Below are 20,464 nucleotides of genomic sequence, written 5' to 3'. Positions count from 1 at the left end.
CCTTCCAGAAAGCTACCAGCAGGTTTCTAAAACACTAGTTTTCAGGTTAGTATCTTGTGAATAAAAATGCTAGCAGTCTGCAGAGAACTGGCTGCTTACACAGAGCAGACTCTACCTCCAGCTTTCTGAAAGATACGCAGGTGTTTCATTACAAAGAAAGACCTGAGGTACATAATGAAAGCAGCTGGAAACAGAGAAGGAGCCATCCAAGCTAGCAACATCCACTGTTACAACAGAGAGAGTGAGTGTGTGTGTGCCTGCATGCAAGCAGCACAAGAAAAGGTTGCCACCAGCAACATAATTAGAAATAACCAAGTGCAACCCAGTTGAGCCGAGCACATTTGAACCATTTCAGAATTTATACTAGTAAAAATTCATGTGGTTCACATAAATGCAAATGGAAGGAAGGTCAGTCTGCTGTATATTAAAGATGTGATCAACCGCAAGCAAGTCTTTGAGAACCTCTATTGCAGCCAATTTTCTGCTTATTTTTAAGGACTTCTAATGCATGCCAGAGAGGAGCATCTGCTGCTAAATCTTTCAAGGAGTTAAAGCATATGCCTCTCCTTCCATAGCTTGCCATCTCTTCTTTCTGCTGCAGAGGATATAGAAACAAGTCTGCTACCTGACATCCCCACGCCTCCTTCAGAAAGGACAGTGCTCACCGCTAGCTGAGGCAAAACTATCTGCTGCATTAACTATGACCCCTGCCCACTTTGTGTCACCCTGCAAGAACTTGTCCTCTTCAAAAAAAATTAAACAAAATAATTTAATGGATTACAACCTTGCTGCACCTTTAAGGTCTCTCCGTCTTATTTTTTTCATACTTTAACTCTTACTGACCCTTTCCAATGCACGTGTTCTGGAATCTACATGCAGCATTGTCTACTGTTAGTTACAGACTCCACATATACTTACTTGGACATGACATTAGAGTATATTTTCAGCAGGCCCACTTTAAAAAATGCACATACATTCCATTGAGCTTGTGAATTCACAAACTCATACCATCAGTAACAGTAACTGCAGAATGGGATGAACTAAAATCAGCCAGGGTTGGCTGTTACTGCCTTTTTTCACAGTCAACACTGAGCACAAGTGAAGGGCTGTGCTCATGTGTTCTATCTCCTCAAATTATCAAACCATTACTGGCTCTAAATATCTTACTGGCTGCAAACTGCAAATAACATGACCCCTATCTGCAACAGTCAGAATCCTGTTTCTTGGGCCTTAGGCGTGAAATTAGAGATAACACGACATGACCAAGACTGCAGACAGATGTTGGCTTTTGGATCATGCTGTGGTTGTGGGAGTTGTTACTGTCTTCATCCAGATGCTCAACGCCGTTCTTATGCCCAAGGGTAGCCCTGCTTCTGATGGATTTTGGCTCGCAACTTTCCCGAGGCATGCCTGCCACAGCTCTGCCAGTTGGTACAAACTGAAACAGCCGAGACTGCATCAGTTCCCTGAACGCTGAACTCCTGGCTCACTGGAATAGAAACAAGTTGGAGCATGCTCACACGAGAGCTTCAGCCAGCAAATCTGGTGGGCCACTAGACTGTCTGCCTGCTACAAATGTTGGCAACATGCTCAACTCTCTCTACCTACAGAAGTGGCCCTTGCCTTTCCCTTGCATAATTTCCTCTGTCATGAGTTCTCTGAAAGCACAATCCATACCCAAATTTGGTTTTAAATAAGACTGAAACACATATCTTAATTAAATTTTGTTCTCCTTTTTCTGCACAGGGTTTTCTGAGAATTACCTGTCTACATCATATTCTGAAATCCAGGGTTTTTTTCATTGCTCTTTATTGGGCAAAGCCAGCAATTATGACTGTTTGGTGTTTGCTCTCATGATGTGCCACACACCATTGTTTCTATTAAATCATCTTTCCAGCACACACATTTTTCACACGACGTCATATATCTGACAACTTCATTGTACCAGAAGTTAAAAACAGCTTTTCAAAAGGCCACAAGAGCATTTCTGGTGTAAACATTCTCACAAGCCTCTGCACTTGTGTTTGCAATGCTTTTGCTTTCCACCAACAGTCTTGAAAAACAAACAAACAATTGCAAACAAAAATAGCTCTTTTGGATGCTAGAGAAGAGAACCAGTGGGGTTTCATCAAAAGAAAATTAATGCAATTCTTTCATGGCTTGTTCACCCATCTCTGGCTCTTCCCCCATTGTTTCAATTGTTCTCTATTGTTCTCTCAACTTTAAAAACAAAATTCCTAGCCTCAGCCTTTGACATCTTCTTTCCATTTGTGCTGAGAAATTCTCCCAAGGTTTTTGCTGCAGAATTTATTAGTGTGTGTACACTGAGTGGAGGCAGGGAGGAAGACAAATCTGAGGGAAAGTTGGGTTTGCGGGGGTGGGGTGTGATTAGGAGACAGATTTGTTTAAAGGAGGGCAAGGTTTCTTCTGTTTAAGGGTATAGACACAAAGAACAGAGTGAGTAAAATAACACTAGCTTTGTAGGCCACAGCATAGACATCCTGCTTTTTTCCCAGGGACACTTCTGTGCTTTCGTTTATGAGATGGCAGAGATCAAGCTGCTAGCTGCTGCACAAATGTGAAAGCATTTTGTGTAAGTTATATGAAACGTCTGAGGTCAGAGCATTTCTGAAATAACTTTACAGTGTTTTCACTGGAAACAGAGGCTCTTTTCTCAAAGTGTAATTATCTACTCCAGACTACTATACATTTCCAAGGAGAGTTTATAGCCTGTTTCACATAAGCAAGGCCTTGTAAATCACAAACACATGCAAAATCTGCATTCATAATTGGGCGACAAATACTACTGTTTTTAAAACAAGGTCTTCTGAAGTAGACTGAAAAGCCTCCAGGCACCTGCCAGCCAAGAACAAAGCTGAAATCAGGGTCAAATCCATTCAACAGCCATGCTCAGGATTACTGGCAGGTCACCTTTTTTTTTTTTTTTTTTTTTTTTTTGGGTATAAAAATCCCATTTCCATTCTCTGAAAAAATGTTTACATTATTATAAATATGTGTACAAGAAAAAGAAAGGCAAGAGAACGTGGTACAATAAAACATAAGACCAATCCCTCATTCAGACAACATTCCCCTTTGCGTTATCCGAGTGTGATTAGCATGATTTTTTCACACAGCTGGCATTTTTTTAATTAATTCCCTGAAAGATGCTAATTTTATATGCCACCCTTGCAGCCATTTCCCCCTTTACAGTTTTGCAATGGTTATATTCAGAGGACCTCTTAAAAAGCCAGTATTTGATTTATATTGGTTTTACAAACATTCAAAATAATCTGAATTCTCTTACAGATATATTCTGTCCATATTCCTATTGCTATAGATCTGCCTTTAACCATAATACAGGCAGTTCTACCGTGACTTGACCAAAAAGGCTCCTCCAAGCACTGAGGGGAAAGTAGAACTGAAAATTGTAAAGGATCCTCAGGAAGGGGTTCAAAGAAACAGCAATGTTTCTAGGTTCTATAGAAAGCTCTAAAGTCAAGGCCGAGTAATGCAGAATTTTATTGACTGTTAAGGTAACCCATATGTTGCCATTGCTAAAAGGACCTGCCAGTGCCCAGCACAAGCTGGCAACAACCACCCAAGTAGAATCAATTGGACTGTGACAGTCCCAGGTCCCAGTGGGATCATCCACCTTCAGGGCTCTAAGGAACCTGAGATGTCAAACTCAGCAGCTCCCATCAGACAGAGGTACCACTGAAAACGCAGGTGATGATAACCTCTTAGATATAGTCACTGCTTTCCACAACCACAACAGCCATAAGCTAAGGCAACCTGGCAGCTAGAGGACTGAATGTAGCTTGCAAGATTTTTTAATTTCTATTTGGGATAAAACAGCATACAATGCATTCATCCCTACTGGCAGCTACAGCACCCACAATAACAGTATAACTGGCAGCGTAAGGGAATAGTGGTCTTGTGCGGATGAGCAGAAAAGCAAACTAAACAGGCCAATGGTATCTAGACAAATTCAAAAAGGAAACCAATTTGCCAACTTAGTTTAAGCATGTTTTCACATCTAAATGATATGCCATACATTGCCTAAGTTATTTCAATTCCTGCAGTTTATTTTGAGGGTAGTTATTTTGAGGTGGTTCCAGCACATGACAACAAAGTATTCCATTACAAAGATCAGCTTTTTTCTTTCTTTGAAATTGGCTCATGACTTTCACAAATTGCAAGTTCGTGACTATAACAACAATCCCCAGGCTAGCCTAGAGCTGCTGCAAAATATTAGGATAAGATACGCTGAATCATAAGATAAGAGGTTACATAGAGTGTTATGAAACACAATACTGTTTCAAAGTTACAACACTCATTTTAGTCTTGCATTCACTATGCAAGCCCTGAATGACTGCACAATGTGGTTTTGGCATTTGCTGAACTTGGCCCTGTTTACAGCCAATGTTTACATATGCTAGTTTACAATGCCAACATCTCACCTTGCATCAATTTTACAAGTGCTCACAAGAATTTCTGGTGAATCAGAACAGCTTGTACCACTGAAACTATATATCCTTCCCTTTCACTTATTTTATCCTTTGCCTGGGATATGACTGACTTATGGTGAAAACTTTATAGAAAAAGCCAAGCCATCACCTAAAATACACTTACCAATCTTTTCTTTGCTCCCCTTATATTTCAAGTTTTTGTTACAATATTCCAAGGCAGAGAAAAAGAAACCTGAATATTTGACACGATAACTGTGCCTAACTTCATAAACATCATGTAAATAAATGTAACCTGAGAAACATAAAATTGATATATATAACAATCTAGATAAACAGCTCAGTTAACATTCATACCAACAAGTAAACTGTAAGTGAATGCTGCTGTAAATCCATACAACCATATTCAGAAGCTAGTGATTTACGCCAATGCATAAATCAGACAAGCTCATAAACTGCAGGCAGGAGAACATGATCTACCCAAAATATGTCAAAAAAGCATTTAGACTGTAATTTAGACACTCATTTCTCATGCAACGCTCTTGCTGAGACGAGGATGGGGTGCTTTTTTGAACTTTATAATGTTGGTCACAAAAATCATCAGATTGCATCGCAAGCTGCACAGAGGTCACTGCTAACTGACTAGTTCAGTACCCGGGAAGAAGCACAAGGTTCAGTGTCCCAAGAAAGAACCTGCTAGCGGAGGTCTCCTCTTCCTTTCTCTGACACACTTGTCTTCTTTGTTTAACGAATAAGGCTGTCCTCTCCCCCAACTTTTTATTTCCTTCTACAGACAAACACAGTATTTTTCTTTGAAAATCTGCAAAACTCAACACAAACAGACCTGTGAAGATTCCATGGAACAGAGAGTATATGACTGCACCCATTGCCTGAGCATGAAAAATCAAGATTGGCTTTACTATTGCTGTAAATGAATTTAAGCAAACATTACAATCTAAATTGACTGTTAAGGTTCTTGTGAATCGAGTAGCTGCTGTACATGCCAGAGGTAAGAAAATGGCTTCTGGTAAAGTCAAAAGCCTCCTGACTACCACTTACTGCTCAATACACTGTAATACCTGTATTTCCTGGATGTAAGCCCTCAGTGCCTTGCCCACAGCACACCTTTCTATCCTACTTGCTAGATAAGCAGAAGTTTACTGAGGATACTAGAGTTTTGATGCAATACTGTAAAAACAACCACCACAAAGGATATCCTCCTCTACTAAACATGTAAGACAGCACATAAAAACACAGAGGAGAAAATCCAATATTGCTAATTCTCTGATTTTATAAGAAAACATCCAGAGTTTCTGTTTTCAATAATGCCATAGATGCAAGGAGGACACAAATGCATGATCTTGGGTATAGCAAAAAGACAGAAACACACAATTTTTTTGCTGGTGCTCAGACCTGCAGGAAGACATTTGAAAACACAACTGATGTGTGCCCTACAGAATCAGAATTCCTAAAACAGACTGAACAGTGAGATTTTTTTACTGGAACTGTTATATTTGCTTTTTCCAAACCAGCCTCAGGACTGTTTGAAGTTCAATTCATGATTTTAAAAATATTTTTTAATGATAGTACAACAAAATACCAATTTTGGCATTCAATACTCGGTTTATAAAACACTCCAAAAATGAGACTTGTTTTTGATACAGACTGGTTCAGGCTTCCTAGTCTTCCACCAAACCTCCAGCAGATCCCTGTCAAATTACATGTCCAACTGAGAACTGAAATGCATCACATGCTATCTTAGAATCATAGAAAAATTTGGGTTGGAAGGGACCTTTAAAGGTCATCTAGTCCAACCCCCTTGCAATTAGCAGGGACATCTTCAACTAAATCAGGTTCCTCAGAGTCCTGTCCAACCTGAACTTGAATGTCTCCGGGAATGGGGCATCCACCACCTCTCTAGACAGATTATTCTTGCTTCAGCACCCTCACTGTAAAAACTGTCTTCTTTATATCTATTCTAAATGTACCCTCTTTTAGTTTAAAGCCATTACTCCTTGTCCTGTTGCAAAAGACCCTGCTAAAATATACAGTATGACTGAGATTAACTCCTCATCCTCCAGTATCTCTGGTAGTCTGTTCAGCTGTTCTGCACTCCTTTAGTGCAGTGAAGGAGCACTTCACGGAGCCTGCCTACTTCTTCCTCCTCTTCCTTTTGTTGCATTGAGAATAGACATTTGAAGTCCTGCACCATCCTATACTAGACTACTACACAGCAGATTATTTTTGTGTCCCTGTTATATCCTCTCCAATAGGAATTTATGTATGTATGTGTGTTTCTTCACATGTGTGAGCATGCTGGTGGTGGAATTTAAAAAACAGACTGCATTTCTGTATCAGCCTTCACTCAGTAGTTGAGTGGTTATGTCACAAGTGACAGAAAAAACTTACATATATGGAATGGGAAAAAATTAGTCTGCTGTCAGTAGATGAAAATATTTATTGTAAGTCATGGGCTTCTTGATAAGATTCATAGTATATAAGATTCAATAACATGACAAGTGCAATTGACTAGAGTCTTGTACTTTCATTAGTAAATACTCACTGCAATCAACAGAAATGATGCCACAGAAACTGAAGGAGCAATGAATTAAATATAAAAAAGCATGTTTGGGGGACAGAAAGACAAAGAAGAATGAAAGGCTGCTTTCAAATTTTACAATAAGAAGAACTAGACCGTGAAGAGTTTTCAAGGTAGATGGCTTCACCTGTTCCTCATAAAAACTTCATTTATTGTTGTGTTAAACTACCGCAACAGGAAAGAAGTTAGAGCTCTAAACAGTTTTTAGTGCCACAGACTTCACACCTTTTATTTTGCATTGAACGTTAAAAGGGATATGAAACAAAGGAGAAAAAAATAACTAGCACTGCTTAACCTCCCAGTTATTCCCACTTACTGAAATAACAATGGCATAGTACCACTCCAGAGGAGTTTTCTGCACTTGCCAATGGGGACTGTACCAGTAATCAGCCTCAAAAAGCCTGGTATCCTTCTGGTCCCCTCATCTAAGCAGATGCATTACGTATCAATGCCTTGAACCCAAATAACACATTCTACTTTGTAGAAGCAATTAATAGGCTCCAAATCCAAATGAGAACTTGGGAAAACAACAATAACAATAATAATAATAAAAGAACAAGACTAAAAAAGGAAGACCAATATAGTCTGATGGAATTCAGGGCTTATAAAACTGCAGGGATCATGGAAGTACATTCTGGCTTTCTTTCCCAACACAATAGACATTGAAAAGAAAAAAATTACACCTCCTGCCAATCAAGCTCATGAAATCCTTTTTCCATATTTTTGAGATAAAAAAACACACTATTAAATATTTTTAGTACCTTCTTTGATAGCTACTTATGCATAGGCGAGCACTCTCATTTATTCCTAGTTTAGTAAGAAAACAGCTCCTCACTGGGAGTTAACAACTTCCTTTTATTTTCAGAAACAGCAGTTCATTTTCTATGTTTCCATCATTTTTTACCTAAAACTTGAACAGTGGCTTCTGTAATTCAAAGACCTCTCCTGCTTCCCTGATTGCTTAATGGCCTGGTTGGTAATTCAGCCGAGATGAGTGTCCTTTGCTCACTTGGTCTTTTTTTGTTCGACTTAAAAGAACCTTTTTGATGAGGATGACAGGCTAAAATTCAAGTATTTTGAAGAAAACAGACAAAGGAAGAAAGCAAGGGAAGGGGAAAGTTTCAGAGCAATGGAGATTCACCAATGGCAGTCCCTACCTACAAGAGAATAACCTGTGGCCATTGAAATATGTCTTCCAAGCTACCTAGCCTTCTGGATCTTTCAATTTTACTGTTTCCATTACTGTATGTAGAGAAATAGCACATAAATATCTACCAGGCAGATCTGCCTTTCACTGGCAATTGGGTCAAGGAGGTTGATGTACTTCATTAACAGATGCTGTGCAGGGTACAGCTCTACAAAAAAATCATAACCACACAGAAACAAATGACTGAGGTACCTGAAAAACTCCCTGTTCATCTACTTGAAATAAGGACTAGTTTCAAAACAAGGCAGCTAGTGAAGTAATAGTGAGCTTATTCAAGGAAAAAAACCCAACCAGGTTGATTGTTGTGACCCATACTAATTTAATTCTGTTTTCATAGATTATCCCACTTTCCCATCTCCCTCTTTGGAAGAAATTAAAACCAACCCAAAATTAATTCCTGAAAGCAGTAAGATTTAATTTCAAAGAATCTTCTACTAAAAGTCCAGTACATTTTTTGAAGAATTTTGGCCCGTACCTGTTACCATATCAAGGCATATCAAGGCAAGTAATAAAAGCTGAACTTGCGTAAATGAGCAATATTGGATAGCTCACATACAAACAAGGTTTTGCAGCTAACATACATTTGCTGTATTTCAACTCCAAACTTAATTTCAGCAAATATATTTTAACACAGACATTTAAAGAGGGGAGGTCAATTCCACTCTTTTGTTTACTTTGGTGAATCCACACTTGTTTCAGTACCAATGCCCTGAGTTTCACTGAGTACTTCAAAGGCATGGCATCCTGTCATACACTGTTTTTTTCTTTTCCAAACTTTACTACTCAGTACAGGATACATTTACACATTCAAGGTAGCAGAATGCCAAAGAGAGATTTAGATATTCTTTTAGTGTTGTCTGCAAACGCTACTATAAAATGCTGCTGCAAAAGAAGTGGTGTGTTTGATTACTTATATCATGAACAGTTAAAAGAAGATGGCAGTAAAATATTAGTATAAAGCCATAGCAGTGTACAACATAGCCCAAGGGATAGAAGTTTCTGAGACTGCAGTATAACCTCTACAGATTAAAAGTAATGAAAATATTTCACAACCTAGGTAACTTTTTAAACTTGAGGATATGATAATGCTTGGGAAAAACATATTTTTAGTGAAATACCAACATACAGTTGTCTGAAGATCTTATCCTACTTTCTTTCCTATCTCCCTCTTGCACGTCCTGTAGTTCCTTAAACAGTTTCTATGCATGTCATGCTCCACCAGTACCCAAACAAACCTTTTTACAAGAACTGCCTGACAAATGTAATGATAAAAGCTGCACTGCACAAATCCATCTGAGGCAGGTTACTGCAAGTGTTTACAAACTATCCCAGCTACAAGTCACTGGTAAAAAAGGCAAAGACTTGACACTGTAAGTGACAGTTCTAGTCTTGATGGGGATGTTTCAGGCCTTAATCAAAGATCAATTTATTCAAAGTCAATAAGTATATAGAAATTAAAGCGCATAAAAATAGTATATAAAATAATATGTCTGAAACAAATGCTATGAGAACTAAACCTTTCATTTATCTTCATCAATTTCCTCATCTACAACAGCAGGTAACTACAATGACATACTTCATAGAGCTACTTTGAGAACAGTTCAGATTTGTAAAGTTTGAGTTGGAACACTGGATAAATGTAAAGGAATTTTTATATCAACTACAAACATACGCATACTTTTATACATAGTCATATATAAAAGTGAGATGACTGAAGATATTTTTGTAACCTTCAAGGCTGGCAACATCTTCATACAGGAAGCAATTTAAGACAACATAAAGTTTATTAAAAACAAAACAGTTTTCTCCTCAAGACTAATAGTTTGGTCTACAAAATTCAGAACATCTTCAGGGGAAATTACACACATATGTATTTGTATACTTAAATGGATATTCATTCTTTTTGGCAAATGATCACTAACAGACATACTGTGCAATATAACTGGATTGTATTTCTGAAAATATGTGATCCTCTCACATGTTTCTCAGCAGCTCACAACTGTTGAATGTTACTGATGGACATCAGCAAAAAGGATTATTAGGAACTCCTATGCTATTGCATGGACAGACAAAGCATTTTTCAAGCCTAACATTGTGGATTAAAGCTCGCAAATAGAATGGACATTTCTGTGCCATGCTCGTTAATAGCATTACTGGCAGTACACAAAACACTCCAATGAAAGGAATTGCTGCATTTTCTACTTTTTATTCTTTCTCCTCTCCAAACTTGACTCATACTTACAGGAAAGAATAGCACATCATCACAGCTCTTCATGACAGCACCAACTCAATAAAGAACCTGAAGCATTTCTGCTACATATGAGGCTGCTTATAGTAAAATTTCAATTGACAAAAGTGTCACTTTAAAATGGAAAATACAAATGTTGAGGCTTCCATCCGACAGTCTGAGATTCAAATCTCCCAGGTCTTCTCTAGTTTGCAGGACTTCTAAGCTTCCAGCACAGAAAGTCACCAGGGCTGTGGGCTGATAATGGGTGTTCAAGGAAACTGATATTTTGAGAAACTTCTAAAAGACTAAGGTCTTATATATCACAGTCTTATCTTTAAGTCACCATAAGCTTGATGAAATACACATTTTTATAACTCTTAATTTCATTTAACTTTTCTTTAAAGCTAGTGAAACTACTGGAATCTGCGACAAATTGACCTGGAATTCAAATCTGAAATACAGCATGAGGATCAGTAAAAACAATAAGCCAGTAAGAGTTTAATATTAAATTAAAAACATGTGCAGCAGGATGATAAAATACTATATAATATTCCTGAACTCAGTGCAATACTTTGACATAATTCCTAATAAAACACAGAAGACACTAGTGTATTTGTGCCATCTGTAGAATAGGGTGAAGAAAATACAAAGGTCATTTGATAAAGAAACGATTTAGGAATACAAGAGATATTTCAGAGTTCTTAATTATATTTTGACAACTCTTTGTACATTTCATAATGGAACCACTGTACTAGGCTTGCAATTGCTTTTTTGTACTCATGTACTCTGTTAAGCTAAGCAATACTATACTAAAATAAGGCTTACAAGTAATTTTTGCTTCACAGTTCTTCACTTGCTGTTAGATCTAGTATGCTCTGGTGACAGCTGCGACTTCTAGATGAATAGGTGGAATGCCAATGTGTGATTCCCCATGATGCTTATGCTAGCATATGTAACAAATGATTGAGATCTTCATGTTTATTTTATTTAAACAAACCCAATTATTTTCAGAAATTGATGATGTCACCATGAAGAAAAGTTAATAACACCCTACAAACAGAATGTTGTCCTTCATGTTTTCTTTTAGAGTTTTATATATTAATTTTATGATTTTTTTTATTCTAAGACTTGTTTTTTCAGAGTAACAGTACCATCAGTGGTCACTATGTGAACTATGAAATGAGGGAATCAACTTCCAAAAGTTTTGGGCCAAACAATTTGAACTGTTCCAAGACCCCATCTTCCACCTTTTCTTCATCTCTTGCATGCAGCAGCTCTGGAAGGAGACCTTCAGGTTTAGTAAAAGAAGCCACCTTCATAACAACAGAACTTATTTTATGAGGGCATCCAGAGCTGACATCACCTTGCCTGAAGAGCCCTTTCCATAGAATTCTGTACAATGACTATTCATATTTTTGTGCTTCTAGAAAATCAAAACCTAGATTGAATTGGTAATTGTTAGATTAACAGATTTAAAATCTGACATTTTTCTGAATCAGGTAAGAAAACCAGAAATAAATTACCATTTCCAGGAAATGCTGCAGAACATTTGAACACCTTGTTATTTCAGCACAAGATTTCCAGAGGTAGTTACTGAAATTGTAACTCAAAAGCATGCCTATCAGAGCAGGTAAAATAACACAGTAGCACAGTTGGTGTAGGAGTCTGGCCTCCGCTTCAGGCGTCTAACATTAGATGAACAGAGCTCTAACAAGTCCAATTACCTCCGACCAAGTTCACTTATCAGGGTACTGTAAGGAAGTCATTAATCTGCCACCAGAGGCTCCTTCAAAAATCCTGACAAAAGGGTGGGAAAAGACCAGTAAAAAAACATGTTGGAAGCAGAGCACAATATCCAATGCTACAAGAATTTTTCTTGTCGATGCCTTGAACTTACTCTCCTCAGCCTTTTATGTGTGGTGCTTCCTTAGTCTTGGTACAACTGATACTCCAGCACAATTTGTGCCTAAATTTTCAATTCTGTGGTCTCTTCTTCACAAAGCAAAGAAACCTCTTATTTTCACTAATGCCATCTGCTTAGCTGAAAAAGCATTTAATATTCACAGCTATCCTGCTTTACACATGTATGAAAGTCTATCGGGGTAACTGAAGTGTTTCATATTTTAGAAGTGCTTATTGTTGTTGTTAGTTCCTTTTAACAAAATTAACTTCTACTTTATTACATACAAAGCTGAGAAAGCAACATACTTTAAGACAATTAAATACATTAACTCCTTCTGGAAAGATGTATTTCTTGCATCTTTTGTGTCATAAACATTTATGTACACATCAGACAGTTAACAAGTTTTGAGCATGATTTCTCCTCCTAAATTCTCTGATGTGGTTCAGTCTGGCAATTAACATAAAATGAAAAGCCATGATGATGGCATTTGCGTTCACAAGTCAATATGGGCTAAGACCGCACAATTTCAATAGTGTTCAGGAATTCTACTACAGCTTTAGAAAGGAAGGAAAATGGTAAGCAAATGGTGAAGCTCTGCCTGCTAAATACATATGAAACTTAGTACAAGCTTGTTTGTTTACGTGTTGACCACAGTTAAGATTTATTTATGATCTCAAAATTGATAGTAAATTGTTATTAGCAGCAATGGGATCAAGTATTTGGCCTCATTATACATTTTTTTGTATATCCTTTTTTATAAGGTTATCTAAAAAAAAATACCTTTTACATACCATGTTTGGCTGTCTTCCTATGCCTACCTGGCTATTAGATGAGACTAATTATTTTTTAAAAAACACATTAATCTATTTCTACTGCTGTTTACGAGCCCAGACTCCTAGGCTAAATCTAAACTTATTTTCATTTACACAGGCATAACTAATTAGTTTGGACTTGATGACAGTAGTTGGGAGGAGATGTAGAGCATGCATATGAAAACTTCAAAACTAAAACCAAAATGTTTTAAACTCATTTAGGAAGACTTTTTTCAAAAGACAAAAACCTGTTATTTATTCTCTTTCGGTACTTGTCCTTCTTTACCAAAGCTAACAAAATGTTAATTCCCCTTTGAAAACAGATTTCCTCCCTAATTTATAGCACCTGCCTTGACATGACATCAAGGTTCTGTATTCAACACTCACTGACATCGCTAATACCTAGGGCAGAACATGGGCAATGCAGTATCTCTTTCCCCTGTTTACATGTTAGCGAAGACACTTCAGAAGAAACAAAAAACTGAACCCAAAACTTTGGATGCAAAATTATATTTGGCTCCCTTTAAATGAAAGATCACAGTAATAGAGTGCATCCCTCCATGAATTTACCCACCTTCTTAGTCATATTCTGATTTCTGTATAGGTAATCACAGTTTTACATAAGGAATTAAAAAGAAACTAAAAGGCCTAAAATTTATTGAAAGAATTTCATAACCTTCCCTGAAATAATGGCCTGATGGCATCCTGAAAAAAGTGTGGATGCAAACACAAATATAGAAAACAAAGATAGCCACCCCATATTTGCCTAGGAAACAAACATTTCAGTGACTGTACCTGTTTGGTGTTAACTTACCAATTAAAGTTTGACAGCAAAATCCGACCTGCAACTCCTAGCTCAAAAGCAGAGTAGCATTTGCATATTCAAACTGAGTCATACAATCCTTCAGCAGGATCAAAGTTTACAAAAGAGCTTAGGCTGTCAGCTGCTAGAAGCAGCAACACCACACAAGATCATTCTCTAGGGTATGAACAGCTGATGGCCTGAGTACAACCACTGGGCTCCTCTCAGGAGCAGCAAATTTACTGCACTGTGTATCTCAAGCTGATGAACTATTTCTCCAGCCTTATGCAGATTCTGTCCTTCGTAAGCGTACTTCTTGCCTCCTTCCCCCATTCTCCACACAAGTAGAGAAACTCAAGGTGTTCCTAAAGGCAAACTGCTGAGAACAAGAAACATGGAGCTTACACCTCAGTTTACGGCAATCAGAACAAAAGAAGCATGTCCAGCTTTAAGGGTCTGACAGGTAGAGATCACTTTGCAACATTAGTCAATAGGACATATTATGTACCTTGCCCATAGCTTAAAAAGCCATCAAAACACATCCATGATCACTTGACTTCGTCAACCCCCAGTACTGAATGGCATCTGCTAACCAAGAGGAATATTTAACAGGTCTTGGAATGAAGGTGACTATACAAACTACCAAAACTGAAAGGGAAACTCAAAAGGACATTAAATACATTTTGTTTACACAAGTCCCTTCCCATCCTTCCTGCTGTCAGATACTCAACTCTTCCCTAAGGTCTAGGATTCCCCCTACCATCACAGTGTTCTCTAGGAAGTGACAAACAAACCTCCTACATACACTGCTGTCATCCCAAATGCCACAAAACTGTGGCCTAGGTCCTGCTGGCTATTTTTCTCAATCCTTGAAAAACTAAAAGTTAAAATGGTTCCCACCAGCTCTATTGACAGCACAAGCCAGTAATAGCCTGTCCAACCATGAATCAGAATCTCTGCCATCAGAAATTAAAAATATTCCAGTCACATACTCTGAAGCTTGACAGTGAAAAAGACACACGCATATATTTGTCACCAGAATTGCTATGGTTACCCTTCATCATGCACACAACACTGGAAAATTTCGGACTGAAATAACATCTCTTCCACAGACATCTCACATACAGGAAAACAAGAATCTCATGAAAACATATATCAATCATCAGTATTTTTGTCCATTTCTAATGCAGATTTGAATGGCTGCCAAAGAGAAGGGAGAAGCATCTGTGGGGCTGCTGTATCTCAAAGTCCCACACAAAGAGTGGTCATGTATGCTGACATGAGAGAGAAAGTATGTTGCACTAGAGATAGGCCAGGGAGAGGATATTGCCATGAAGAATAAAATACTTGGCTGACTGAGACAAAGTCACACTGAAACACCACCCCTGACCCACATTTGCAGTTGTTAATAGTTTTAGTTCAGCAGGATTTTGTAAAGGCTCATTTTGCCTTCCTTCACTGTAATACTAAATGCACTGTTTTCTAATATTTATAGGAACTTTACTTCTAAACAACAAAGAAAGTTAAAAATAACAAGCCTTCTCTCTTTACCCAGATAGTACGTTCCTTATGGAATTAACTTTAGATTAGAAGCTAAAGTCTGTTCTTTGACAAACGTGAATACTTCCATTATTTTAAACAGGACATGTATGCACAGTACAGATTTATTGGGGAAATAACCCTTTCTGGTACAAGCTAACCTAAACATATATTTACATTCTGAACAAGAAAAAGTAGGTATTCTTTGGAGTGAGTCAAAAGCCGGAATTTAAGTTTCAACAAAAATATTAAAAAAAATATTACTTGCTCTTCTACAAAGAAACTCTGTTTACACAGTGTTCGAAACAGCTTTCTTTCTAACAGAAAACCAAACTCATTTGAAGGCACTTTATTTTTTTAAAGGTTATGCTAGAAATTCCTTAGCTATTGATTATAGTCTTTACCTTTCAGAGATACAATAGAACCATGAGCTTTTCTGAAAAAAAAAAACCCCACGTTTGTGAGATGTAATAAATCTTTTTACTTAAAACAGGAAAATATGAAGCAAAATTATCTTTTGCAATGTATTTTTGATGAAAAGAAGCAGTAAAAATTCCAAGATAAAAAGATAGGAGGTGTTACTGATATGTTATGAATTTATATTTGCACACAGTGATTATGTACGCGTTGGGTGAATTTAGCGTGCACTTTTTGAAAACGGTAACAAAGCAGAGTAGGTGCTAATAATTAACACTGAATGTACAAAGGATTAGAATTTGTCTTTGATCTTAGTGTGGACTTACTGGCTATGACAACAAAAACTTCCTAAATGCTTCGTTTGTCAGCATAGCAATGCTGGTCTTTGAAGACAGGAAGCCTTTACTTACTAACCAAACCCACCAATACTTTTCATTTTGGATTTCTCATGGTCACAGTTAAGACCAGGGAAATTACTGACAATCACGGGTGGCTGAAATTTCTGCAGTTTTTTAATGAGAAACTGAGGGAGTTTAACTTATTTTAGCTGTATGTGAACAGATTCTGTTTTCTATTGATACTTTTAAAATGATCTTTACAAATCTCAAGATTTTCAACCACAGCTTTCAACATTTTTAAAATGCTGTCTCATGAAGTTATCTGGATCTGGGTTCCAGTTTAAGAGGAAAGACATCTAAATGTACAGCGTACATGTAGTTCCCTAAGACACATAGGTGTTAACATAGGCTAGAAAGCAATTCAGCAGAATGGTTATTTGATTTAGTAGCCTCTTGTAAGCAGAATCGGGAGCTAAGAAGCATGAATGTGTGCAACTAGTATCATGTGAGAGGTTCCCTAGGTACCCAAGACAGCTGCCCATGACTGACAGATGCAACAGTGGTCCAACACAAGCTCCAGGCGTTGTACATACAACAGCCAGAGGCTAGGCTGGAGACCCTGGATCATCTCATGCAACAAAAAAAAGCCTGTGTGCAGGCAATGTAATTGAGCCCTGATGGTTTACAATGAGCTGAAGAGGTCTGTAGGTACACTGAGTATTGACTCAATCTTCACTAACTGCAAGAAGTCCTTAGACACTTCACATGTCAACACCTACACACAAGCTTCTAGGTTTAGGCATCTTAACCTAAGGCCAATTCCTGCTCTGTCTCAAGCCGTTATGATCTGAAGCTGAATCCTACTCTGACTGTGTTGCTGTTATGACTTCCTCACCAGTGCCCTTGCAAGAATTATTCTTGGACTCAATCAACCAGTCATATTGTCTGGGTACATACATATACCCCTGCCTCAATAAGAGCATCATGAGCTGAAAAGGGGAAAAGGCAGTATTAGGAAAGTCTTGCCCAGAACAAATTAGGAAAGTCTTGCCCAGAACAATGGCACTGCCACAGAGATGAGCATTTCCACTGAGAGGAACTACTGAAGTTAGAATATAAGAATACTCATCCAAAGTCCTGTGGGTCCTAGTAGCTTGTACATGCCTTCGGCATAATTGTTCAGGGCACAGAGGTTAATACAATTTGGGGAAGGGGGGGGGGATTATTAGAGGGTTTTTCCTATGGTTTGCACCCACTTCTCTTACAATCATGGCAGGATTTCTCTGCCTTTCTGCCCCTGCAATAGCACCGATTGCTGCCATATCCACCGTGGTTCTTCGCCTACAGCTACCTCAGGGCATTCCACGTAAAGATATGAGCTCTAAAGACTGAGAAGCTGTTTACAAGAATTAATCAAGAGACACTCTCCAAACAACTGAAATGTGGGAGGTGGGGGTCCAAGCCCAGAGGGAAGAGACATGGGTGGCAGCACAAGTCAACATCAACTAGAGGGCAGCTCACAGGCTCAAGTAACAGCCTCAGGCCCTCAGCAGAGCTTGTTCAGAGCAGGAGTGCCACACACAATTACAAGCTCTCTCTTCATCGACCCCCAGCAGCACAGAGGCTGAAGACACCTCTTTGTGTAAGACACACATCAAAAGCCTACTGTGAAATATAAGTGCTATGGGGGGGTGGTCATTTCCAATATCATACAGGCTACTTGCATAACACTATTAAATAGAGCCTGGCAGTGCAAGGATACTAGGTAATCAAACTGAGCAGGATGAGGGTTTATAACTAATTGTTTTTCAACAGAAAAGGCTGATCAGAGACAGTAAAAAAAAAAAAAAAAGTCTGAGGAAAATGCTTGCTTCCTGTAAAGAAAATCTTAACTTAAAAAAATTATCTGTCAATAAGGTTGTGAAGCTTTGATTTTCAATTATGATTCTGCAATATAAAACACCCTTCACAGAAATCCTGCTTCAGGCAACTCATGCTAAAATGGTCCCACAGACCAGAATTTACTTCCCGTAATGCATCTTGAGTATGCAAAAAGGTAGAGTTTTGAAGCTGATTTTCCTAAGTTTGGTTTTGGCATTGGCTCCCCCCCCATTTCCTTGCTTTTCCACATTTCTATACTGCTCTTTAACTCAAACAATCTACATTTAACTTTTGCTATACCTAATCTTTCCTTTCTGCTGGTCTATTTCTACCTTGGAACTTAAGTTAGGTCCCTGGATTTCCACATCTTCAATTACAGCTCACCAAAGCGACTATTCTTAAACAGTAGTTCTATTAGTAATTCTACTATACTTAAGTAGTTCTTATTATCTTACTACCTTATGTAGTTCTACTATTACATAAACCAGAACTAATTCAAAGCAGTGTATATAATTAATATAGCTAGCATTGAAATATTTAAAATAACTGAGAGCTGCCTGGATTATAGCAACATTATTAGCATGTGATTAATAAGCAGTTGAAGTATGACATTTGCTACACATTTGTTAAGTTATTTTATCTTGCTTTAAAGTTAAATGGCAAAGTTTCAAGCCATAGTTAGGAGATTTGCTTTATTCAGTATTATGTTGTCAACCCCACCATCTGGTCAAACAGCTGAGGGAACTCAGACAACCATATGGGGGGGCTGATGTTTCTCTCTTGGAAAATACTTGCCTCACTGAATTATGCAATGCTTACCAGTTTCTAGCTTATTACACTAGGATTAAAAACCCCATCAAAATACTTTGTAGATAACCTGAGTTTAGTGGGCCTTGTCTTTAACTTTAAACTATGTAAGACAATAAGATGGCACTTACTTGAGGACCAGGCTGACCCTGAAAAACAAGAAAAAGATGATGTTATGGAAAGTTATGACAAGAATTAACTCCTTAAATAGTAGCAAGAAGTTACAGTACTCTCTAACAACAAATTGAAGTCAGATTCTGGACTCTTAAGTGTATATTGAATTTGAATGTTTTAATTCAAATTGATGAACTTTCTTGCAATTCACTTATTGCAGAAATAAATTACAATAACACATCATTGAACCTGCATTTGAGAAACTTCATACTTCAGGTAGAATAATTTAGAAGTTACAGAAAGACCCAATTCAATCATTCTCAAATTAGAAAAAATCTACAGATACTGAGCTGATTTAGAAGTAGGCATTGGGTGTTTTTCCTCTATTTTGGCTCACCCCTAAGTTTCAAGGAAGTGCTCATTATTGCCTGTTGAACGATTAAAGTCTAAAAGCTGGGGAAAGGCATTGCTGGGCAAACAATAGTCTTTTTGCCATTGCTGCCAGCACCAGAGTTTTAACCAAGTATAAACCAATATTTAAACCATCAAGTCAGCAGTAAATGAACCTTTATCAGCTACCCAAGAGTTAGCTGATACATTTCCTCCCCCTTATTTATCAGCATCATCCTTGGACCACTCCTGGCAAACGGAGAGGGTCTCTCTGCACAGTGAGGAGTTTGATGTATCTCTAGCTGCTGCAAGCCCTTACAGAGCAGACTTCCCATCGCTACGGTCCCTAGCCCAGGAAAGTCAGTGCAAGCCTTCAGATGTTCCAGTCCACTCATTACAAATTATTTGCATGAAGCAGAATTATATTACAAAATGGTATAGTAGCTGTGACTATGAACTACAACCACCCAGACAATCAACTCACACTGTAAGAAAGAGACAAATATTTCTATATTTCTCCCTATAAAGAGAGAATTTCTGAAACTCCTAGGGCTACCTTAGCTTCTGAACTGAAACTACATAACCTTTTGTTGAAACTGAGTATTGAGACTTCTTATGAGTCTTACAAAACCCTCTTCACTTTAGCTACAAGGTACTACTACAAAGAGCTGAAACTTTTGTGTCTGAACAGCAGGAAACTGTTTACTGTGAGGGTAATCAAGCACTGATCTGGGTTGCCCAGGGAGAGTGTGGAGTCTCCATCCTTGGAGATATTCAAAAGCCGTCTGGACGTGTTCCTGGGAAACCTGCTCTAGATGGCTCTGCTTGAGCAGAGAGGTTAGACCAGAGGACCTCTAGAGATCCCTTCCAACTGTAGATGTTCTGTGATTCTTTGTGACTTTGAAGGGTGGAAGTATTTCAAAAGGGAACTGCTATCTTCAAGAAAAGCAGCTGAAGAA

The 20,464-nt window shown here is 38.0% G+C and overlaps 1 protein-coding gene across 1 annotated transcript in view; it reads right to left on the bottom strand.

Annotated features, from left to right (window-relative positions):
* Positions 1–20,464, bottom strand: part of COL25A1 (collagen type XXV alpha 1 chain) — a 309,062-nt gene that overhangs the window by 93,246 nt on the left and 195,352 nt on the right. The window contains exon 5 of the mRNA XM_040606854.1: positions 19,133–19,150. Within this exon, the coding sequence (XP_040462788.1) occupies positions 19,133–19,150 (18 nt within the window). The remainder of the gene's footprint in view (positions 1–19,132; positions 19,151–20,464) is intronic.

The sequence above is a fragment of the Falco naumanni genome, chromosome 1 (genome assembly GCF_017639655.2).
Source record: "Falco naumanni isolate bFalNau1 chromosome 1, bFalNau1.pat, whole genome shotgun sequence".
Taxonomy (NCBI): Eukaryota; Metazoa; Chordata; class Aves; order Falconiformes; family Falconidae; genus Falco; species Falco naumanni.
This window is presented reverse-complemented; position numbering and strand designations above follow the sequence as displayed.